Here is a 22,468-nt window from a genome sequence, read left to right as displayed (position 1 = left end):
AGAACCCGTAAAAGCATGGACGGGTAGAACATCTCCCGCCGGCGGGATATGCATAAAGCTAAGTAGTGCGCGGGACAGCGTCTGCGTTTTGGCGAGCTGCCACACTTTGTCGAGACGACGAGGCGCGACGCGATGTTCGACCCTGCGGGCTGGCACGCGCCGCCACCGATGGAGGAGAGTGACGAGTTCCTCCCCGATGATGTAGCTGTGGCCGCGCACGAGGGAGATGTCTATATCGTTGATGAGTGGCTTCGGGCGGGGGGCCCCGTCGATGCGAAGGACAGCGACGATCAATTTTGTCTCCTCCAAATCGCGCTGACGGCCCAAGATGTGGCCGTCGTGCGATGTGTGATCGCACACGGCGCCGACGTGAATCGGACCGATCATCTTTTTCCTCATTTCAACACGCCCTTAGCGCTTTGCCTTCGCTGGAGTCGCGGCGACAGCGCGTGCTTCTACGCGATGCTCGAAGCCGGCGCCCGCGTCAAACCGTCTGATCTACTGACGGCGGCCGCGTCCTGCTCAGAAGAGATCGTTGGCGAAGTTCTCCGGCGTGGGGGAGACGTACATTATGAAGGCTATGGTATGGGTTGGACGTCCATGCACGCCGCCGCTATCCGGGGCAATCCCGGCGTCATCGCTCTTCTCCTCAAGCATGGAGCGCGCGTCGACTACCTGTCGTCCGGTCGATCTCCCCTTATGGTTGCTGTTGATGACCCGCGTCTCCCCAATGACCGACAACTTGGCGACCATCAGACTTGTGCCACCGTGCGCCTTCTGCTTGCTCACGGCGCAGACCTTCGCGCTGTCAGTTTTTCAAACAAAACTGCCCGCGACTTTGCTGTCAGCCTCCAAACAAGCATGGAATTTCAACAGAATGAAGCAAAAATCCTCAAAACTGCCAGCGTCGTCGCGCTGCTTGACGAGATCTACGCTGCCGGCTCGTGGAAGCGCTACGCCAACGAACCACGGGTCCAGCTCCTCATGCTGCGCTGCCTCTGCGCGAAGGGGCGCGCCTTCCCGCCCGCGGGCGTCCTCGAGAACCTCCTGGCCCTCCCGACGGAAATTTTCTGGTCGGTCCTCACTTCCTGGCGCACGTCGCGCGACGCCTAGAGGGCCGTGGTAACGCGAGTTGGCAACCACAAGACTCGCGATGAGAATTAAACGGGGAGGCGCCGCGGCGCGCCAGGGAGGCTTCGCGCGCGCGCGGCCGGACGACGCGCGCTCACGCGCCCTGCGGCGGCGCGGTCCGCGCGGCCGCGAAGTGGACGTTGTCGCTGAACTCGAGGTAGACGGAGAAGAGGACGTGGAGCGACTCGACGAGGTTGTCGTAGACGGGGATGTCCATGATGGAGCACGCGATGCGCGCGAGCTCGGGCAGCGAGCACTCGAGGTCCGCGGTCGGGAGCGCGACGCCGCGGAGCATGTCCTCGAACTCGGAGGGCCACTCCTCCATGAGCTTGTCGATGTCGGGCATGGCCTTGCGGTAGTTGACCTGGGGCGGCGGCTTGGAGCGGTGCAAATCCTCGATGGACTTGATCCAGCGCTCGATCTCGAGCGGGTTCTTCGCGGCGTGCTCGATGGAGCGGATGGCGACGTCGCCGTGCTGCTTCTTCGACACGGCGCGGAGCTGGAGCTCGAGGACGGTAGCGTCGGACTGGGCCGCCGCGGGCTCGTCCAAGACCTGGAGCCCCAATTCGTCGCGCTCGCCGTCGGGCCGCGGCACCTTGATGAACGCGTCCATCTCCCCCACCGCGGGGATGTAGTCGGGGATGAAGCACTTGAGCGTCGAATCCAATTCGACCTCGTGGGCGTTGTAGCGGCCGATGTACTGGAAGAGGTCGCGCACGTCCGCGGACACGTTGAGGTCGCTGTAGTCCTTGGCGTTGTACGCGCCCTCGACGGCGGGCGCGGCGGACGCGGCGCCGCCGCCGCCGCCCTTGCCGGACTCCTCGCTCTCGTCGCTGTCGGAGCCGCCGTCGCCCCCCGTCATGCGCCCGGACGCCGTCGTCGTCGCCGCGGGCGCGCGCGCGGGCGCGGGCGGCCGCGCGGCCGGCGCGGCCGACGCCTTCGCGGGCTCGGCCTTGGCGCCCGCGCCGGGCCGCGGCGCCTCCTTCTTCGGCGCGGCGAACATCTTCTGCTGGAGGCCCTCCGTCGTGTCGACGCTGTCGTCCTCGTCGTCGAGGTCGCAGGCCTCGTCGAACGGGTTGTTCGTGAGCCGCTCCTCGCCGCCGCCGCCGAGCCCGGACTTGCCGTCGTCGCCGAAGCCCTTGGCGCCCACGGACGGCGCGCCGCCGCCGCCCTTGGCCTCGGCCAGCGAGGAAGCCGTCGAATCCTACGCGCGGGGGTTGTCGTTTCCTGGGGCCGCGCCGCGCGCGCGCCCCCGGGGGCAGCTCACCTGGGACAGCTCGAGGGCCTCGTCGTAGGGCATGTTCGTGAGCGTCTTCTCCTTGCGGTTGTCCCGGTCCCCGGGCGTCGGGCTCGGCTCGTAGTTGCTCTCCTCGTCGCCGGAGTAGTCGGACGGCATGGCGCGTTCAAAGCTGCCACCGGCTGAGCGGCAGCCTACCGGCGGGGTTCAGTGCGGGCTTTGGCTGCTTGATACGCGTTTTCTTGAAGTGGCAATTCAGAGCATGGTCGCGTCCACAGCCCGCGTGGGCCGCACGACGATCCTCGGCTTCGGCTCCTTGCTGAGCGAGCAATCGGCGCGCCTCACGTTCCCGGATCTCGACGAGTTCCGGCTCGTCAGGGTGCGCGGCTACCGGCGCGTCTTCGGCCACGCGGCGTCCATCTTCTTCGAGCGCGGCATCGCCGACGCGGCGACGAAGGAGTTCAGCTCCCTGAGCGCCGAGCCCTGCGCGGACGCGTCCTTCGTCGCGTGCGCGTTCGAGGTCGACGTCGACGCGGACGCGTGGGCGCGCTTCGAGGCGCGCGAGGAGGAGTTCGCCCTCGCCGACGCGCCCTTCGCGGCGCTCGACGGCGGCGCCGGCGGCGAGGGCGTGCTCTGCACGCGCGGCAGCGACGCGGCCTTCGTCGAGCGCTGGGGCCGGGAGACCTACGAGCGCAAGTACCTCGCGCACGTGCCGAGCATCTGGGACTGGTCCCGCGACTCGGGCCTGCGGCCCTGCGCGTGCTACCTGCGCCACTGCGTGCTCGCCGTGACGAAGGCGGGGCCCGCGGCGCTGGACAGCTTCCTCGACGACACGTACCTCGTGGACCGCGAGACGACGCTCCGCACGTACCTGGACGCGAACCCGCACGTCATGGACACGCGCCCGCCCGAGTCGCTCATCGGCCGCTACTCGGGCTAGATTCGTAAATAGCGAAGGTGGTCAACGCCGAGACACATCGTCAAGGTGCGCACGCACTGGCACGGGTCCGACCGACTGAGTCAATGTTCGCAACTTGAATGTTCACTGGCAGATCGCCACGGTAGGCGGACGGACGGGTAGATTTACACCGGAGCGCGCGCGCTGCTTTAGAGGCCGCCGATGTCGAGGTGGGATTGGTCGAAGAAGTTCTTGACCTGGCTCGGCGCGGAGAACTCGGGCTTGGAGTACTTGAAGTTCCAGGCGCCGTCGCCGATGTCCTGGGACGCCGTGCGGTTGTTGCCCATGCGCTTCTCGTAGGTGTAGCCGTGCTTCATGGAGTAGAACTGGTCGCGGCCGTTCTTCGGGTCGAACTCCGTGTGGATGGAGCGGCCGACGTCGTACAGGTTGCCGATCTCCTTCTTCGTCTCGACGAACTTCTTCACCTTTGCGTTCTCCTTCTTCATGAGCTCCTCGATGGCGTCCTCGTCGTAGCCGTTGTTGTTCGCGCGGCCCTCCTTCTTGAGCGTCTCGCGGTACTGCTCCGTGCGGATCGTCTGGGAGAACTCGTCGCGCCGGCTCGCGTCGTGCGTGCCGAAGCCGAGCTTGCGCTTGTCCGGCGGCTGCGTCTTCATGTAGGGCCGCTGCTCCGTGTAGAGCTCGCTCTGGTAGGAGAAGGCCTTGCCGCTGAACCCGAAGTAGCCCTCGCCGGCGTTACTCGGCACCTGGGGCACGTGGAACTGCTTCTCCTTCCACCGCAGGGGCAGCTTGTCCTTCGTCCCGATGTAGGGGTCGCCGACCGTGATGTAGCGGCCGTTGTCCACCGTCACATTCTTGTTCATAAACTTGGTGGTGTACATGGCTCCCAACCGGGCGTCCCGGCGGCGGGGACGGCGGGCGGCGGCGGGGGTGTCTCAGCAGCGCCGGAGAGCCTCGTTATTCACGGCACGTATCCATTTGAACTTAAGCCGACGTTTCAGCGATCTGTGGCAACGGTGCAGACCACAACGTTGGATCTCATTCGCTTGCTAGTTTTGACGGCCCATCGCCCCAATCCTATCAGCCCGACGCGTCGTTCGACGTTTATCCACGCCGCGGGTCGTCTGAGACACCGGCCTCCAAGGGCCGCGGCCGGGACGCCCGCGCGGACGCCATGCGGCGCTTCCTCGACGCCGTCATCGGTCCGCGGCGGGGCGGCGACGCCCGCGAGCCGTCGCCGCGCGTGTCGTCCCAGAGCGAGCTGAGCGGCGCCGAGGCGCGGTACCGCATCGGCGCGCGCTGGGCCGCGTCCTGCGGCGAGGCCTCGAGCCCCGCGCATTGCCCGGCGGTGCTCGGCGCGGTGTCGCGCGTCGCGATCGCCGCCGCGTGCCGCCGCGCGGTCGCGGAGCTGCGGCAGGGCTCCATCGTCGAGCTCGTCGCCCAGCGCGACGCCGAGGAGCTCCAGGGCAGCATGCGGCGCGTCGTCGGCGCGTTTGCCGTGGAGGGCCGGGGCGACCGCGCGCGCGGCGAGCCCGACGAGGAGCTGCGGGACGTCGCGGCCGTCGCGGCGGTGCTGCTCCTCTTCGCGCGCGAGGCCCAGGCCGCGCACCTGTTGCGCGGCCTGCTGGAGCGGGCGTTGATGCCGCTGGGCTGCTTCGGCGGCGGCGGGCTCCACGCGTGCGGCCGCGCCGTCGCCGACGGCGCCGCGCAGGGCAGCAAAAGGGTGATTCAACGTCGCTTCAACGTGAGTGTTCCGCGCGCGCGCGTTTCGGAAACAGCACCCACGCTTCGAGAGCGCTCCGAGAGATGATCGCTCGTCCAAAAATCAGCCGAAACGAGCGGAAAACGACCGAGATAGGAGCCTTTGAAGTTGGGAATTTCGCACCCTTTTGCTGCCCAGGCGCCGCGGCGGCGTACCCGCGGCTCGCGGACGCCGTGGGCCCCGAGGCGCTGGCGCTGGCGCTGGAGACGCTGACGCCGCGCCTGGCCTGCCGCGCCTTCGCCGACGCCGTGCCGCTGACGGCGTTGATCGTCATCTGGGACGACTGCTTCGAGGCCTGCGGCGCGACGCGGCGCGCGCGCGCGGCGGCCGGCGACGCCGCGGGGGCGCCCCCGCGGCGGCGCGTCGCGAGCCACGGCGCCCTGCCGCCGGCGCCGCCGGCGACGCTCCCCAACTCGGCGTCCTGCGGCGACCTCGACGCGTCGGCCGCGCGTCGCGCGGCGGCCGACGACGGCGACTACGAGCCGTGCGCGTCCGCGATCCTGCGGGCCTGCGTCGCGGCCTGCGGCGCGGCGCGCCACACGTGCCGCAGCGCCGTCAGGGCCGCGCGCCAGAAGCGCTCCGTCGCCGCGGACGACGTCCGGGCGAACGGCGCCGTCGCGTACTCGGTCCTGAGCGACTTCGTCGTGGATTTGGACGCGGAGGCGCTCACGGCGGAGCTGCGGGGCCTCGGGTCGCCGCGGCGGCCCCTCGACGACCGCGCGCTCGACGCGGCGCGGCGCGAGGTCGCGTCCGCGGTCGACCGGGGCGCGCCCGCCGCGGCGACGGCGCGCGACTTCGCGAGCGACGACTTTTGCCAGGGCCCCGCGGGCGGGCGCCTCTGGCCCGCGATCCGGCGCGCCGTCGACGTCGCCGGCGCCGGATCACCGGAGGCGCCCCTGCGGTGGCCGGACGTGAAGCGCGCGTTGGAGGCGTCGTCGGACCCCGTCGTCTTCTGGGCGCTGCGGCGCGCCTTCGAGGCCGCGGCGGCCGTGGGCGGCGTGGCGGGCGTGTCGCGGAAGACGCTCGGCGCCGCGGCGTTCCTGCTCTTCGGGGACGCGTCGCCGCGGAAGCGGCTCCGGCTGTGCCTCGACGCGCTCGACGACGACGGCGACGGCGCGCTGAGCGGCGACGAGGCCCGCGAGGCCGCGCGGCTGCTCGACGACGCCGCGCAGGTCGAGTCGGGCCCGCCGACCGACGGCGACGACCCGTCGGACGAACCGCTCGACTCCGCGTCGTCGTCCGCGCCGAGCCGCGAGGCGTCCGCGTCCGGCGGCTCGTCGCTCGCGTCGCCGCGGCCGTCGGCGCACGCGCGGGGCTCGGCGGCGACGCCGACGCTCCTCGACAAGGCCGACATGCTCGCGTCCTGCGGCGACGGGAGCGTCGACGTCCTCGCGCTCGAGCGCGCGGCGCTCGGCGACGTCGCCGTCGCGCGCTTCCTCTGGGGCGGCGCGCCGGACCGGGGCGACGTCGACCCCACCTGCGGCTCGACGGCGGCCTGCGACTCCGAAGACTCGAGCCGCCAGCTCGCCGATCCCCCGCGGTGCCCCGGCGCCGCGCCGGGCGCGCCGAAAACGGCGCCCCAGCAGCCCTGCTTCGGCTTCCTCTGCATGGGGCCCCAGAACGCGCCGCCGAAGACGGCGAGTTCCTAAAAGAAAGTTCGAAGCGGACGAGGCTTGCGGGAGGTGCAGCGGACGACGTCCGGCGTGTTCTGGATGACTTTCTGGAGGCTTTCTCGAGGCCTATCTCGACGCCTACGGGTGATTGGGAAGTGCAACAACATGTGGGTGCGGCGAGAATGGTGCCGCGCGGTTCCTCCGTGCGCGCCGAGCGCATGAGCCATCGTTTGGTCTTGTAAAGCAGATAACAACTTTGCTGTTCAAGCTCACCGTCTTGTGCAAAGCCGCGTCCGTGACCGCCGTCGCGCGCTTTTGAGAGTACCAACATCCTTGCCGCGGCTCTGACCGACGTCACGCGCCGTGCCGAGCCAACGAGCCGCCCGCGCGAAGTTTGTCGCGCGCCCCTCGCGCGCGCGCGCTCGCGCGCGCGCGCTCGCCCAAGTCGAAGTCTCACCCCACCCTCCCTTCAGGTTACGAAATCATGAAGCGCTTCCAGCTACCAGCCGGTCGAAACTACGGTGCCGCGCCGTCGTCGTCTAAGCCCGTGGCGAAGCGACCATTCGCGCCGAAGCAGGCCGCGCCCGCCGCGCCGTCCGGCGGGCGCTGCGGCGACTGGGACTGCCTCTACGCCAAGGCCGGCCCGAAGAAGCGGCCGACCTGGATCGACGGCGTCGTCAAGCGCGAGGAGAACGGGAGCCAGGATCGCCTTACGTTAATCGACGTGGCGACGGGCTCGATCATCACTCGGGCGAGCGTCAAGGTCTCGACGCCGACGTTCGAGGACGACGAGGAGTACGAGACCTACTTCTCCAAGTTCAAGATCCAGATCCAGGGCCGCAAGGGCGGCGCCGCGCCCGCGCCCGCGCCCGCGGCGCCGCCGCGCGTGCGCGCCCCGGCGCCGGTCGCGCGGAAGCCGGTCTTCGCCGCGCCGGCGCCGGCGCCGCGCGCCGCGCCGCCCGCGCCGCGCCCGGCGCCCCCGCGCCCCGCGGCCCCCGCGCCCGCGCCGCGCGCCGCCGCGCCGCCGCCGCGGCCGCCCGCGCCGCGGCCGACGGCGTTCGCCGCGCCGCGGCCGTCGGCCGCGCCGCCGCCGCGCAAGGCCGCCTTCGCGGCGCCCGCGCCGGCCCCCCGCGCCGCCGCGCCGCCCGGCGAGGACGAGTTCGAGGTCGTCGCCGAGCCGCGCGTCGCCATCCGCGGGCCGCTCGCCAGGAAGCTCCGGCCGCACCAGCGCGACGCCGCGAAGTTCCTCTACCGCGCTCTGAGCGGCCGCCAGCCCCGCGGCGGCTGCGGCGCGATCCTCGCGGACGAGATGGGCCTCGGCAAGACCCTGGCGACGCTCACGACGCTGCGGCTCCTCGTCAAGGCCGCCGGGTCCTGCGTCAACGGCGACGCGGACGTGCCCAAGGTCCGCAAGGCCGCGGTCCTCTGCCCCGCGTCGCTCGTGGGCCAGTGGCCCGACGAGGACGCCAAGTTCTTCGGCCGCGTGTCGTCGAACGTGACCTGAGTCGCCTGCCTCGAGACCGCCGGCGGCGCGCTCGACGGCGGCACGGAGTCGGCCAAAACCGCGCTCGAGCGGTGGCGCGCGTTGGACGGCCGGCGGTCGTGCGCGGTGCTCGCGATCTCCTACGAGTCGTTCCAGCGCTACTTCGCGAGCCACATCGAGGGCGACCTCCAGCTGGATTTGCTGGTCTTCGACGAGGGCCACCGCCTCAAGGGCGGCGCCGGCTCCAAGACCGCTAGAGCGATCCGCGACTGCCGCGCGAAGCGAAGGCTGCTCATCACGGGCACGCCGGCGATGAACGACCTGTCCGAGTTCCACGCGCTCGCCGACGTCGTGAACCCCGACGTCTTCGGGCCGCTGGCGGCCTTCAAGCGCGACGTCGCGCGGCCCATCGAGGCCGGCGCGGTCCGGGGCGCGTCGCGGGAGAAGCGTTTGGCGGCGACGGAGGCCAAGGACGCGCTCCGCGCGCGCGCGGCGGCCTTCTACCTCCGGCGCACGGCGGCGGACGTGAGCCGCGCGTCCCTCCCGCCGAAGACGGTCCACGTCGTCTGCTGCCGCCTCCGCGCGGGCCAGGCCGCCGCGTACGCGGCGGCCGCGGCGGCGGACGTCGACGCTCTGGCGAAGATCCAGCGGCTCCGCGCGCTCGCGACGCGCGGCGCCGACGGCGACCGCGCCGCGAGCGGCAAGCTCGACGTCGCCTTCGCGCTGCTGGCCCACCTCCGGGCCCGGCCCGCGAAGGAGCGCGCGGTGCTCGTGTCGACGTCGACGGTGACGCTGGACGCGTGCGCGCGCGAGTGCGAGTCGCGCGGCTGGCCCGCGGCGCGCCTCGACGGGTCGACGCCCGCGGGCGAGCGCCAGGGCCTCGTCAACGCCTTCAACCGGCCCCGGAGCGACGCCTTCGTCTTCCTCCTGAGCACGCGCGCGGGCGGCTGCGGGCTGAACTTGGTCGGCGCCTCCCGCTTGCTGCTCCTCGACCCGGACTGGAACCCGGCGGCGGACGAGCAGGCCATGGCGCGCGTCTGGCGCGACGGCCAGACGCGGCCCGTCCACGTCTACCGGCTCCTCGGCGCGGGCACGGTCGACGAGAAGATCTTCATGCGCCAGCTCGGCAAGCACGACGTCAACGACGGCGTCGTCGACGACGCGGCGACGGCGGGCCGCTTCACGGCGGCGGAGCTCGCGGATCTGTTCGCCTACGACCCGGACGTGGCGTCGACCACCTACGACGCGCAGCGCCACGCCGCGGCGACGCGCGCGGCGTGGCCGCGCTACGACGGGCCGTCGTCCATCGGCGACGCCGCGCTCCGCGCGGCGGCGTTGGACACGTCCTCAGTGTCCTACGCCAAGGCCGACACGCACGCCGCCGACGGCGCCGACCGCGCGAGCGGCTCGACGACGTCCTACGGCGGCCCGCCGGACGCGGGCGACTCCGACGACGACGACGACGTCGCCGCGCGCGCGCGCGCGCTCCGGCCCTGCCCGGCCTGCACCTTCAAGAACCCGGCGGCCGCCGGCGTCTGCGAGGTCTGCGACGAGCCCCTCGCGCCCGTCGAGGCCGCCGCGCCCGCGAAGCGCGACGCGGGCGACGATTCGGACGCCGCGCCCGCGAGGAAGCGGCGCAAGCCGGCGAAGCGCGAGGCGCCCAAGCGCAAGGTCGCCGAGTCCGACGACGACGAGGAGTCCGTCGGCGACGACGACGACGACGACTCCGAGGAGGAGTTCGTCTTCGACGACGAGTCCGAGGAGGAGGTCGTCCCCAAGAAAAAAGCCCGCGGCCGCCGCCGCGCCGTCGTCGACGACGACGACGAAGAGGACTCCACGCAACCCCAGTAAAAGGAGGAGTGGCTCTTATGCGGTCTAGGAGGCCTCCTAGGGTTCATGGGCGGTTCATGGCGGCGATTCGCGCATCGAGGTCCCTGATCAAGCGAAGTTTCCCGTAGAACAAGAGATTAGCTGGTCGGCGCCCGGCCCAGGCCAGATCGCGGGTATCGCGTGTCAAGCATCTTGAGTGTGTCTATTGCGTCCTCGTGGCCCATGGCGGCCGCGCGCTCGTGCCAGCGTCTGCCTTCTTCAATATCGCATTCCACGCCATAACCTAGTAGGTAGAAATTGCCGAGGTTGTGCATGGATGCCGGTGCCATATGACCGGTGCCATCGGCTGCGCGTGCGAACCAGCGTCTGGCTTCGTAATAATTTCGTTCCACGCCTTCGCCGCGCGCATAGAAGTTCCCAAGCATGTGCTCAGCCGCGGTAAATTTTTGATCCGCTGCTAGCCGATAAAACGTGATGGCTTCCTCGATATGTCCCTCTCCTTGCAATTTCACGCGAGGTTGAATTGTGCATTCGCATTACCCCGGTCCGCGGCCATACGGTACAGCTGGCTCGCCTTCTTCAGGTCGAGCCTGACGCCGCGCCCTTTTTCATACATGTACCCAAGTTCAATCGTCGCCTGCACGTTTCCGAGCTCCACGGCGCGTTTGAAAATCTTCACGGCCTTCTTATAAGACTGCGCGAGGCCGTGGTCGCCATCGCGATACATTCTCGCCAACACGGTGATCGCTTCGGGCACGTCATTTTCCACGTGGCGACGAAGCCGAGCCAGCTGCTCTTGCTCGGATTTAGGCCACGACATCCGACAGAGGGGACACGCGTCGAAGCCGATCTTGCGCTCGCACGATTGGCAGATCCTTCGGCAGCAACAGATCATAAGCCCATGTGATGTATTCACATCCCATTCGTCCAAGCAGATCGGGCACCGCCCCCCGAATCGCGCCGACTCCGGCTCCCGCTCCGGATTTGCCTCGCGGCGCGCGCGAGCCGCCTCGTGTTCCGCGGCGATGCGCGCGCGGATCTCGTCCGCGTGCGATCGGGGCGCGGGGCCGTAGAACACCTCCCGCGGGGGCGACGGCGGGGGCGTCGGCGCCTCCGCCCGCGCCCGGATCTCCTTGCAGACCTTCTTGTGGCCCCGCTCGCGCCAATCGACCTTTTGACACGCGACCGAGCAATACTGCGCGGTGCCGCATGGGCATGGGAGCTTCGCTTTCGCCGAGCAAATTGTGCAAAGCGTGCGGAGCTTGGCGTTCTTGACTCGGGCCATGCGCTGTTCATACTCGCGCTTCTTCACCATCCACTCAGGTTCGTTCATCTCGCCGTCCCCCGAGCCCTTTTTGTCGCCCTGCGCGTCAATTGCGTCCATTGCGTCGAGATCGTCGAGTGGTCAAATACGCACTGCGCTCGCCGAACGAACAAATTAGAGCGGCGCCCGGCCTATCGTCGCACCATATGGGTCTGGCGCGATTTCGTTCCCGGCACGACGTCGAAGGACTGGGCGGGCGCGTCGGGCGACGACGTCGGCGGGTAGAGCAGGTCCGGGAACGCGGCGCCGAGCGGGTCCTCGTCGTCCGCGGCGTCCGCGGGCGGCGCCGCCGGCTGCGCCGGCGTGGGCGCGCCGGCGGCGTCGAAGAGGTGGAAGTGGGAGATGAGCTCGTCGACGAGCGTCGAGCCGCCGGCCCAGCCCTTGAACTCGTCGAAGCTCAGCGCGCCGTCGTCGTCGCGGTCGTTGTGCTTCAGGCAATCCGCGACGAGCGCGTCGAGGAGCTGCTGCTCCAGCGCCGGGTTCGAGCCCGTCTCCTGGAGCTTGAGCAGTTCGTCCTTCGCCACGCGGATGTCGAAGTGGCCGACCGCGCCGTCGAGCGCGACGTCGACCGTCGCGGGCTTCGGCGGACCTTTGGCGGCCTTCTTCTTCTTCCCGCCCTTCTTCTTGCCCTTTTTTTTCTGCTCCTTTTGGGAGAATTCCACGAGGGACAGGCGCCCCGTCTTCGTGACCTGCTCCGTGTCGATCTTCGCCGCGTTGAGGTCGGACCCGACGGCCGCGACGACGTCCGCCTCCCACTGGAGCGCCGTCCGTACCATGCGCGCGGTGTCGACGACGATGGACCGCATGAGGCGCCCGAGCTCGTCGCGCTCGACGGAGCCCGAGCCGTCGGCGTCGTAGACGCGGAAGACGAGGCGGAGCCGCGCGTCGCGGTCGCCCTGGTGGAACACCGCGAGCGCGCCCGCGAGCTCGTCGACGGCGACCTTGCCGTCGCCGTCGCGGTCGAACATGGCGAAGAGCTGGCCCCGGAGCTCGTCCATGCCCGCCTTCTGGAAGAGGTTGTACTTCTTGAACAGCGCCTCGAACTCGTCGCGGTCCGTGCCGTCGTAGTCGCCGCTGACCTCGTCGATGATGCGCGCGACGAGCGAATCCTCGCGCGTCGACGCGAGCTCCTTGAGGTGCTGGAGGTTCGACGCCTCGTCGGCGACGTCGCCCACCTCCATGGCCCTGGCGTGGTGCGCCGCGTCCGGCGGGAGCGTCGCCGTGTCGACGACGGGGGCCTCGCCCTCCTTCCGCAGCCCGCCGCGCGGCGTGTGCCCCTCGCCGCCCAGGGCGCTGCTCCGCAGCTGCGCGTTCGAGAGCCGCTTCGACGGCGTCGGCGCGGCGGGCTCGGGCGCGACGCGCTGCGCCTCCTCCTCGCGCGGCGTGTCCTCGACGGACACGCCGATCGCCGTCTCCGCGAGGTGCGCGTCCGACGCGTCGCCGTTCCGCATGGACTCGCGCACCTGGCGCATGAGCGCGAGCTGGCCCTCCATCTCGTGCTCCGCGTCATCCTCCTTGACCGGCGAGCCCGCCGCCGCCTCCAGGGTCGCGCGGTGCGCCTCGGACGCGGCCTTGGCCGACTTCTCGTAGGCGAGGAGCGCGCCGAGGTGGTTCGCGAGGCTCGCGTCGGCGATGTCCAGGGCCTTGACGACCTCGTCGGCGCTCATGTGGGAGACCATGGCGCCCGTGAGGCCCTTGGCGCGCACGACGTGGGCGTACTCCTCGAGGCGCTGGTCGTGGGCCAGCGCGGACGCGAGCTGGTCCGCGTCCTGCTCCCGCAGCGGCTTCCGCACGACCGACGTCGCGCTGCCCATAATTGCAAGCGGTCTGTGGGCTGCCGCGACGGCAGGGCAGCCAGACGCCGAGCGTTTTGCCGGGCTGCAACGCTGCGGCATGTTGAAGGACATGCCGCGCAGCTCTCGAGCGTGACGCAGTGCTCGAGCGCCTTCTCGCGTCGCGTCGCAGCAATCAGCAATGGGCGGCTCGTCTTCCCGCACGCTGGACACCGTGCCGCGCGTCGACGTGCCGAAGCTCATGGGCGCCTGGTTCGTCATCGCGACGATGCCGACGCCCTTCGAGAAGGGCGCGCACAACGCCATCGAAACCTACACCATGGGCAAGGGCGCGCACTGCGTCGACGTCGCCTTCGAGTACAACAAGAACGCCTTCGACGGCAAGATCACGTCCATCCCGCAGCGGGGCTCGAACTGGGTCTCGGACAACCCCGCGGGCTGGAAGGTCTCGCCGTTCTGGCCGCTGAAGATGCCCTACCTCGTCATCGACCAGTCGCCGGAGCCGCTCGACGACGACAATTCCTGGTTCGTCGTCGGCTACCCGTCGCGGAGCTACTGCTGGGTCATGGCGCGGCGGCCGGAGATGGACGAGAAGACCTACGACGGCATCGCGTCGCGCCTCGTCGAGACCCACGGCTACCCGCCGGGCCTCCCGTCCATGGTGAAGATCCCCCAGGCCTGGGCGCGCGACAAGGCGACGAAGCTCGGCTGGAAGAAGAAGCACTAAGGTTAGCCGAGCGTCGTGCCCGGGCCGCGGCCGCCCGCGACGCGGATGTTCGCGCCGCTCGTGTAGGCCGCGTCGGGCGAGAGGAGGTAGGCCACGGCGCCGGCGATCTCCTCGGGCCGCCCCGCGCGGCCCAGCGGGATCTGCGCCTCCATCGTCGCCTTGCGCTCCGGGTCGTCGAGGATGCCCGCGACCATGTCCGTGTCCGTGACGCCCGGCGACACCGTGTTGATGCGGATGCCCTTGGCGGCCAGGGGCTTGATGAGGCCGTGCTGCATGGAGTTGAGCGCGCCCTTGGACATGCTGTAGAGCAGCGGCGTGCCGATGTACGCGCTGCCGGACGACAGGTTGACGATGGCCGAGCCGGGCGCCATTCTTTTTTCCGCCTCTTTGCAGCAGAGCAAAGGCCCGAGCACGTTCGTCGCCATCATGGCCTCGAAGGCCGCCGGCGTCACGGCGTCGAGCGCCTCCTTGTCGCCGATGACGCCCGCGTTGTTGACGAGCGCCGTGAGCGGCGGGACCCCGCCCGACCCGATCCAATTGTCGAGCGAAGCGAACATATCGACGACGCCCGCCTCGGACGACACGTCCGCTTGCAGCGTGATGGCGTCGCCGCCCTCTAGATTAATCTCGCCCACGACGTCGACTGCTTCGCCTTGCGAGCTCTTGTAGTTGACGACGACGGTGTAGCCATCGCGCGCGAGGCGCTTGCAGCAAGCCGCACCGATGCCGCGGCTTCCGCCGGTCACGAGGACTGTTCCGCGCGATGCAGAGCTGGCAGCGACGGCGGACATAGCGAGCAAGAGCAGAGAGAGCATGCGAAGAGGAGCTCCGCCGAGCTGGTTGCTGTGCAAGATCTGTGCAAGTTGCCGCAGCTCTCCGGTCGGTCGGCTCTGCTGGGGCCGAGAAGCCGCGGCGCGGCGTGTGGCCAAACGCGGTGCCCAGGACACTCGCGGAGCCGTCCACGATGGCCGAGGATGGCGAGGCCGCCGAGGCCAAGCTCAAGCAGGCCAAGGCGGACATCAAAATCCTCAAGAAGGCCTTGAAAGAGACGACGGCGAAACTGTCTTTCGCCGAAGCCAACGCGACGAACCTCGCGGCCGCGGCGCGCGACGAGGCCGCCGCCGAGCAGACCGCGCGCGTCGCCGCGCTCGAGGCGGCCGTCGAGGAGGCCCGGGCCGAGGCCGCGCGCGCGGCGGCCGACAAGAAGCTCCTCCGGAAACACGTCAAGGGCCTCGAGGAGGCCGCGGCGAAGGCCGACGACGGCCTCGCCGCGCGCTGCGCCGCCGCCGAGGAGCGCGCGTGGAATGCCGAGAAGCGCGCGGCGAATGCCGAGAAGCGCGCGATCACCAAGGCAGAGGCCGCGACAGATCGGGCCGCGCTCGACGTGGCGCAAGAGCTCGCGACGGCGCGGACCGCGCTCGAGGCGGCGGAGGCGGCCGCGGCGAGTGCGACGCGGTCCGCCGCGGACCTCGAGCGCCGGCTGTCGACGGCGAACGCGACCCTCGAGGTCGCGACGTCGCAGAGCGACGCGCTCGCGGCGAAATGCGACGACGCCGAGCGGCGGGCGCTCGAGGCCGACCGGGCGGCGCACGAGGCGCGCGCGGGCACGTCGGCCGACGCCGCGGCGGCGCGGGCCGACGCGGCCGAGGCGGCCGCGCGCGCGTCCGCCGTCGAGGACGCGCTCCGGGCCTCGGAGCGGAAGTGCGCCGACGCCGAGGCGGCGCTCGCGGACGAGCGCGCCGCGCGCGCGGACCTCGAGGGCTCGGCGGGCGCGTCCTCGGACGAGCTCGCGTCGGCGAAGCGCCAGCTCGAGGAGCTGCGAAGTATGATCACGGCGCAAGAGGCGGAGCAGTCGCGGCTCCTGGAGGAAAAGGCGTCGACGGCCGCGGAGCTCGCGTCGCTGCGAGCGAGCTCCGGCGCCGCGGACGAGCTGGCTTCCACGAAGAGCCAGCTCGAGGATCTGCGCAGCTTGACGACGTCGCTGGAGGCGGAGCAGTCGCGGCTCCTGGAAGAGAGAGCCGCGACGCTCTCCGAACTCGAGTCGCTGCGCGCGAGCTCCGGCGCCGCGGACGAGCTGGCTTCCACGAAGAGCCAGCTCGAGGATCTGCGAAGCGTGATCACGGCACAAGAGGCGGAGCAGTCGCGGCTCCTGGAAGAGAGAGCCGCGACGCTCTCCGAACTCGAGGCGCTCCGGGCGAGCTCCGGCGCGGCGGACGAGCTCGTGTCCACGAAGGGCCAGCTCGAGGATTTGAAGGCCCTCACCGCGTCGCTGGAGGAGAAGGTCGGCGCGACGGCCGCGGAGCTCGAGTCGCTGCGCGCGAGCTCCGGCGCCGCGGACGAGCTCGTCGCGGCGAAGAGCCAGCTCGAGGATCTGCGAAGCGTTATTACCGCGCAGGAGGCGGAGCAGGCGCGGCTCCTGGAAGAACGAGCCGCCACCGCTACGGAGCTCGACGCGCTCCGGGCCGTCGCCCGCGCGTCCGAGGAGACGGCGTGCCAGCTCGAGGATCTACGACGCGTCGTGACCGCGCAGGAGGCGGAGCAGGCGCGGCTCCTGGAAGAAAAGGCCGCCGCCGCCGCGGAGATCGTCGCTTTGCAGGCCGACACGTCCGAGGCGAGCCAGGTCGAGGACCTGCGGAGCATCGTCGCGGCCCTCGAGGAGGACCGGGCCCAGCTCCTCGAGGAGAAGGCGTCCGCCGACGCCGCGGCCGCCGCCGAGGCCGCGGCCGCGCGGAGCGACGTCGAGGGCCTCCGGACCGCCGTCGCCGCCCTCGAGGCGGAGAAGGCCCGGCTCTCGGAGGCGCGGACGACCGCGGGCGACGCGCGCGCCGCGGCCCTCGAGGAAAAGGTCGACAAGGAGAAGCTCGACAAGAAGCTCCTCCGGAAGCACGTGAAGACGCTCGAGGACTCCCTGGAGCGGTCGCGCGCCGCGCAGCTCGAGCAGGCGTCGGGCGCCGCGGCGGCGGCGGTAGCGCTCGACACGCTGCGGCGCGAGCTCTCCGAGGCGACGGCCGCCGGCGACCGCGACCGCGCCGCCGCGGCGGAGAAGGCCGCGGAGGTCCAGCGCGTCACTTCCGACAAGAAGCTCCTCCGGAAGCACGTGAAGCAGCTCGAGGAGAAGGCGCGGAGCGGCGAGGCGCGGCGCGCGGAGGCCGCCGAGGCGGCGCGCGTCGCGGCCGCGGCGGCCGCGGCCGCGGACGCGCGGTGCGTCGCCCTGGAGCGGGACCTCGCGGCGCTCGCGGCGGACCGCGACGCGGCCGCGGCCGGCGCCGACGCGCGGGCCGCGGCGCAGGCCGAGCGCGTCGCGGCGCTGGAGCGGGAGCTCGTCGTCGGCGCCAACGGCCTCCGCGCGGACCGCGACGCGTCGAGCTCGCAGCTCGAGGACGCGATCGCGGCCCTCGAGGCGTCGAGGCGCGACGGCGAGGCGCTGCGCGCCGCGCTCAAGTCGCAGACGACGACGTCCGACGCGGCGCTGGCCGACGCGCGCGACGCCGCGGCGGCCGCGGCGCGGGACCGGGCCGACGCGGTGCGCGCGCGCGACGAGCTCCGGGAGGCCCACGGCTTCGCGCTCGCCGCGGCGCGCGACGACGCCGCGCGCCACGCGGACCGGGGCGAGGCGCTCGAGCAGCGCGCGGTCCGCGCGGAGGTGCGCGTCGCCGACCTTTTGGCGCAGCTCAACGAGAGCGACGGCTCGGGCCGGCGGACGCCGAGCCCCGCGCCGCCGCCGCCGAAGCCCAGGCCGAAGACGCCGCCGCCGAAGCCCAAGGCGCCGAAGGCGCCGGCGGAGGACGGCGTCTTCGACGCGAGCTTCGGCGCGGGGCCGCTGGGCGTCGCCGTGCGCGCGACGCCCGACGCCGGTTTGCGGGTCGCGGGCGCCAAGGGCGCGGCCGCGCGTCTCGGCGTCCGCGCGGGCGACTTCGTGCTCGCCCTGGCCGGGTCGGCGCTGGACCCGAGCATCTCCGAGGCGGACTTTGCGGCGCGCGTCGGCGCGGCGCCGCGGCCGCTGACGCTGAAATTCCGGCGGGCCGCGGCGCACCCGGCGACGCCGCCGCGGCCGACGGGCGCCTCGACGCCCCGGTCGCCCTTCGACTGGGCCGAGGAGGTCGAGCGGCACCCGCGGCCCGACTTCGATTTAGATTCGCCCGTCGTCGCGCATTTGATCAACGAGTGGACCAAGGACACGCGCAAGGCCAAGTACGTCGCCCTGTGGCTCAAGGTCGTCGCGGACACGGCGCAGATCCCGGCGACGTTCCCGTCGAATCTGACGCTCGTGTCCCTCGCGCCGGAGGTGAAGCACGGCTTCGCGAGCCTCGTCGTGCCCATCCTCCGCGCGCGCAAGGATGTGGAGCTCGACGTGCGGAGCCGGCGCGCGCGGCCGCGGTCCGAGCCGAGGAGCCGCGCGGCGAGCCCGTCGGACCCGGCGGACGTCGAGGAGCGCTGGGACCTGCAGATCACGCTGTTGCGCGCGCCGCGGCCGTCGGCGACGTCCGGCAACGCCGTCGCGGCCGCGGCCGCGCGCAAGGCGAACGCGCACGGCGCCGGCGGTTCCGCGACGTCGCCCTGGGAGTCGGCGAAGCGCATGGCGGGCCTCGTCGCGAAGCAGCTGCCCGCGGCCGCGTCGAAGCCGCCGGCCGCGGCGCCGGCCGCCGCGCCGGACAGCGAGCAGCGGCGGCGCATCCTCGAGGCGCGGCTCGCGTCCCTAAGGTAGCTCTTAGCGGGTCCTAGAAGTCCATGCCCGCGAAGGAGTAGAGGATGAGGCCGTAGCCCTCGTCGAGGGGCAGCGTCCGGTCGACGACGGACGCGCAGACCGCGGGCATGAACTGGCTGTCGAAGATCTGGGGGAAGCCCATGAGGAAGAGGAGCGCGCCGAAGTCCGCGAGGGCGTCGCCCAATTTCGCGCCCGTGGACTTGGCCTTGTTGAGGACGACCTTGAGGTCGTCGCGCGTCTGCGGGATCATGCGGTTCTCCTTGGGGAACGTCGCGGCGAACGTCGCGGACGTGTGCTGCTTCACGGGCACGTTGCAGAGGAAGAAGTTCGTGTTCACGTTCGCCGCGCGCTTGCCCTCGACGATGGCCGTGAAGGTCTCGTGGACGAGGCACGCGGCCGCGTCGTCCGGGTCCGGCGCGAGCGCGCCTGGGCGGGACGAGCGTGATGCGACGTCGCTCCAACGTGGGTGTTCCGCGCGCGCGCGTTCCAGAAAAAGCATCCACGCTTCGAGAGCGCTCCGGGGGATGATCGCCCGTCCAAAAATCAGCCGAAACGAGTGAAACACGGCCGAGAGAGGAGCCTTTGAAGTTGGGAACGTCGCGCTCTCGTCCCGCCCTGGAGCGCGCCCTCGGCGACCATGGCCATGCACTGCTGGCTCACCTGGTAGGCCTCGAAGTTCGCCTCGCCCTTCTCGTTGACCGTGACGCGCACGGACACGTAGGGCGTCTCGGCGACGCCGTCGGCGGCCTCGAGCTGCTCCATGGCCGCCTGGATCGCCTCCTCGCCGGAAAAGACGAAGCCGTCCTCGCGCGGCGGGCACGCGAAGATCCAGCCCACGCGCACGAGGCCCAGCAGCTGCGCGAGCTGGGCCACGGCCTCGGCCTTGTCGTCCTCGAGGAGCACGAAGCCGTGCTCGCTGCAGTCCTGCGGCGGCTCGTAGACGGCTTCCGCGCGCGCCTCGCCGTCGTCGAAGGTGCCGTAGAGGAAGCCCACGCGCTGCTGGCGCCAGCCGAGCTGCTGCACGTAGCCCTGGAAGCTCACGCACGCGCCGGCGTCCAGGGACACGGCGGCGCAGTGCTTGTCCTCCTGGCGCTTCACCTTGAAGACGAACTGGTCGTCCATCTCGAGGAAGTCCGTGAGCGTCCACGACTTCTTGATGTCGCCGAGCGCCGCCATGCCCGGCCGGAAGCCCTTGGCCGACGTGTAGTCGTCGTACTCCGTCGCGACGATGGACCCGTCCGCGCCGATCTTGACGCGCGCGGCGCCGCGGACGCCGACGTCGTCCTTGGCCGTCGGCGGCGGCGGCAGCGCGACGTCGTCCCGCCGGTCCGCGGCCACGGCGAGGAAGACCATGGACCCGTTGGCGCCCAGGCCGCAGGCCTCGAGCGTCGCGCCGTCGTCGAGCGGCGCGGCGCCGGACGGCTCCGCGCTCAGCACCTGCGCGTCCGACGCCACGGACTTTTGCGCCTCGATGGCCGCCTTGAGCTCGCCGATCCGCGACGACGGTCCCGGAATCTCGATGCGCCACGTGCCCTGCGAGCAGCGGACGCGCACGATCATCGTCTCGCACAGGCCGCTCGCGTCGGCGGTGGTCGAGCTGGTCACGGTGGTGCTGGACTTCTCGAGGAGGAGGAATCGAGCTCGAAGCGTGTTCGACGCCGCGCCCTGCGCCGCGCACGGCCGCCGCCGCCCGCGGCCGCGCGCGCGCCGCACCCGTCCGCCGACCGACGACACGTCGTACACTGTGGCAGAAGAACGCAAACGCCAAGGGTAGATTATGAACGCAGTGTCTTCATACGAGTGAGCCCCCGAAAAGTCCACGCAACAAACGCAGAATCACAAAGGCCGGCCGGGCACTTTACGACTCAGCGGACGACCTCGCCGTCGTGCCAGTAGTCCCAGTCGTCGTCCCACTCGGGCCAGCCCGGGTGCTTCGCCTGGGCGCGCTTCGCGTCGCGCTTGAGCTTCTCCCGCGCGCCCTCCTCCGCGAGGCGCCTCGCCTCCGGCGCGAACTCGGGCGCGTCGGGCCGGTGGCGGCGGATGACGCCGACGGCCTGGCGCGCCTCGTTGTGGCCGCGGTAGGCCGCGCGGAGGAACCAGCGGAGCGCCTTGTCCTCGTCCTCGGGGACGCCGAGGCCCTGGAGGTGGCACGCGCCCGCGGTGAACTCCGCCTTGGCGTACTTCTGGTCCGCGGCCAGCTCGAGGAAGATGACGGCCTCCTGGAGCTCGTCCTTCTCCAGCAGCGCGACGGCGAGGCAGTACTGGCAGTGCGCGTCGCCGCGCTCCGCGCCGAGGCGCAGGAGGTCGACGCCCTTCTGGCGGTCGCGGCGCTGCTGCGCGGGGCCGTCGAGCCTCTCGTCCTTGGGCGTGCCGCGCGAATTCACGTAGGCGAGGCCCAGGTGCACCATGGCGCGCAGGTCGCCGTAGTCCGCCGCGCGCTGGTAGAGCGCGAGCGCCGCGGCGTCGTCCCGCTCGAGGCCCGCCTCGCCCCGCTGGTGCTTGTGGCCGAGCTGGACCATGGCGTTGGGCTCGTGCTCGTCGACCCGTCGTCGTAGGAGCGCGAGCTCCTCGGCGTGGGTCATGGCCGGCGACTCGCAGAGGGGGCACAGCGGCGCCGTCGCCTTCAGCACGCCGATGTCGCAGCGCTCGCAGATGAGCTTGCAGCAGCAGACGCGGAAGACGTGGTGCTTGTAGTAGTTCGGGTCGAAGATCTCCTCGCAGACGGGGCACCGCGTCGAGTCGTCCTGGGCGCGGGCGAAGGCCATGCGCTGCTCGGGCGTCGGCCGCGGCGGCTGCGGCGGCGGCGGCGGCGGCGGCGGCTCGCCGTAGACGGGCCGGAGCGGCGAGGGCGGCCGCGTCGGCCGCTCCGGGATCTCCTCGCGGAGCTTCAGGCACGCGGGCTTGTGCTCGAGCTCCGTCCAGTCCTTGAGCTGGCAACTCACGGAACAGTAGCGCCGCGTGCCGCAGGGGCACTCGCGGCGGCTCTCCGCGCCGCAGACGCTGCACGCCTCGCGCTGCGTCTTCGACTCGTCCTTCGCCTCCTGCATCGTAATTCGACGAGGCGCGTAGGCGGGGTCACGCCCTCCTCGCGACCGACGCCTCGGCGGCGCGACGCGTCCACCGTCTGGCGTCGATCTGCCGCAGCGATTTTCACGGATTTCACAAGCAGCCCTTGAGAGCATGATGGTGCTCTCGTTGCGCCGCTGAAAGAGCATCGCTGCCGCTGCGTTCGAATTTTGCTCGCGCGCGCAGGACCAGCGCTGCGACGAGGCTGCGACTCCGGCGACGAGGCGGCTGCACACGGACGCCAAAACAACAAGGCAGCCCGGCATCATCGAGGGCGCCGCGCTGCCGTTGAAACGAACAGCGCCGCGCCGCCGCTGGAACGACCATGGCGCAGCAGCAGGCGTCGACGACCTACCGCTTCGCCCGCGACCCGAAGGCCGAGATCGCGCGCGCGATCCGCCGGACCATCGAAGAGCGCAGCGACAATCCGCGCGTCGTCTGGCGCGCGCTCTGCGAGAGCGCCAAGGTCCCGAACGGCGGCGAGCTCACGCCCGAGCAGTTCGGCTTCGCGCTCAAGTAGGTCGCCACTTCCAGTCGCGCGCGGGACGCGCCGCGCGCCGTAGGTACTTTGGCACGGGCATCCAGCTCGAGACGCGCGACGTCGTGCTCGTGCTCGGCGCCGCGCCGCTGGCCTTCGACCGGTTCACGTCCTTCCTCGGCGCGGGGCGCTAGGCGCGCGGAGCGATGGTTACGGGGCTGCGCGTCGGGCGGCGGCGGCCGCGGTCTACTTGGGTCTACTTGGCGTCGGCCATGTCGACGTCGCCGTCCTTGGCCTCGGCGTCCGCCGGTTCGGCGGGGCCCGAGGACTTGAGGATGGCGCCGAGGAAGGACGCGACGGGGTCCGCGGAGAAGGGCGCGTCCTCGGCGGAGATGCCGAAGTT

At 71.3% G+C, this 22,468-nt stretch overlaps 8 protein-coding genes across 8 annotated transcripts; 3 read left to right on the top strand and 5 right to left on the bottom strand.

The window, feature by feature from the left end:
* Nucleotides 1-1,225: 1,225 nt before the first annotated feature.
* Nucleotides 1,226-1,993, bottom strand: AURANDRAFT_31144 (hypothetical protein; the record flags this gene model as incomplete). Its single annotated transcript, XM_009041721.1, has 1 exon — nt 1,226-1,993. The coding sequence occupies one exon, from the start codon at nt 1,991-1,993 to the stop codon at nt 1,226-1,228; it is 768 nt and encodes a 255-aa protein (XP_009039969.1).
* Nucleotides 1,994-2,630: 637 nt separating this feature from the next.
* Nucleotides 2,631-3,308, top strand: AURANDRAFT_30996 (hypothetical protein; the record flags this gene model as incomplete). The annotated part of the gene is made up of 1 exon (XM_009041731.1): nt 2,631-3,308. One exon carries the CDS (start codon nt 2,631-2,633, stop codon nt 3,306-3,308), a length of 678 nt encoding a protein of 225 aa, XP_009039979.1.
* Nucleotides 3,309-3,475: 167 nt separating this feature from the next.
* On the bottom strand, nt 3,476-4,165 carry AURANDRAFT_66549 (hypothetical protein; the record flags this gene model as incomplete). Its single annotated transcript, XM_009041720.1, has 1 exon — nt 3,476-4,165. The coding sequence occupies one exon, from the start codon at nt 4,163-4,165 to the stop codon at nt 3,476-3,478; it is 690 nt and encodes a 229-aa protein (XP_009039968.1).
* A 4,289-nt stretch (nt 4,166-8,454) lies between these two features.
* On the top strand, nt 8,455-9,297 carry AURANDRAFT_31163 (hypothetical protein; the record flags this gene model as incomplete). The annotated part of the gene is made up of 1 exon (XM_009041732.1): nt 8,455-9,297. A coding segment is annotated over one exon (843 nt), but the record flags the coding sequence as incomplete, so codon positions are not given.
* A 2,802-nt stretch (nt 9,298-12,099) lies between these two features.
* Nucleotides 12,100-12,276, bottom strand: AURANDRAFT_16151 (hypothetical protein; the record flags this gene model as incomplete). The annotated part of the gene is made up of 1 exon (XM_009041719.1): nt 12,100-12,276. A coding segment is annotated over one exon (177 nt), but the record flags the coding sequence as incomplete, so codon positions are not given.
* A 1,009-nt stretch (nt 12,277-13,285) lies between these two features.
* Nucleotides 13,286-13,828, top strand: AURANDRAFT_60275 (hypothetical protein; the record flags this gene model as incomplete). Its single annotated transcript, XM_009041733.1, has 1 exon — nt 13,286-13,828. A coding segment is annotated over one exon (531 nt), but the record flags the coding sequence as incomplete, so codon positions are not given.
* Nucleotides 13,819-14,607, bottom strand: AURANDRAFT_31155 (hypothetical protein; the record flags this gene model as incomplete). The annotated part of the gene is made up of 1 exon (XM_009041718.1): nt 13,819-14,607. The coding sequence occupies one exon, from the start codon at nt 14,605-14,607 to the stop codon at nt 13,819-13,821; it is 789 nt and encodes a 262-aa protein (XP_009039966.1).
* A 3,898-nt stretch (nt 14,608-18,505) lies between these two features.
* AURANDRAFT_72269 (hypothetical protein) lies at nt 18,506-21,568 on the bottom strand (the record flags this gene model as incomplete). Its single annotated transcript, XM_009041717.1, has 3 exons — nt 18,506-18,947; nt 19,118-20,054; nt 20,396-21,568. Coding segments are annotated over 3 exons (2,552 nt in total), but the record flags the coding sequence as incomplete, so codon positions are not given.
* Between the last annotated feature and the right edge of the window lie 900 nt (nt 21,569-22,468).

The sequence above is a fragment of the Aureococcus anophagefferens genome (genome assembly GCF_000186865.1).
Source record: "Aureococcus anophagefferens unplaced genomic scaffold AURANscaffold_23, whole genome shotgun sequence".
NCBI lineage: Eukaryota > Pelagophyceae > Pelagomonadales > Pelagomonadaceae > Aureococcus > Aureococcus anophagefferens.
Note: the sequence above shows the minus strand (reverse complement) of the source record. Positions and strands in the feature narration are given on the sequence as shown.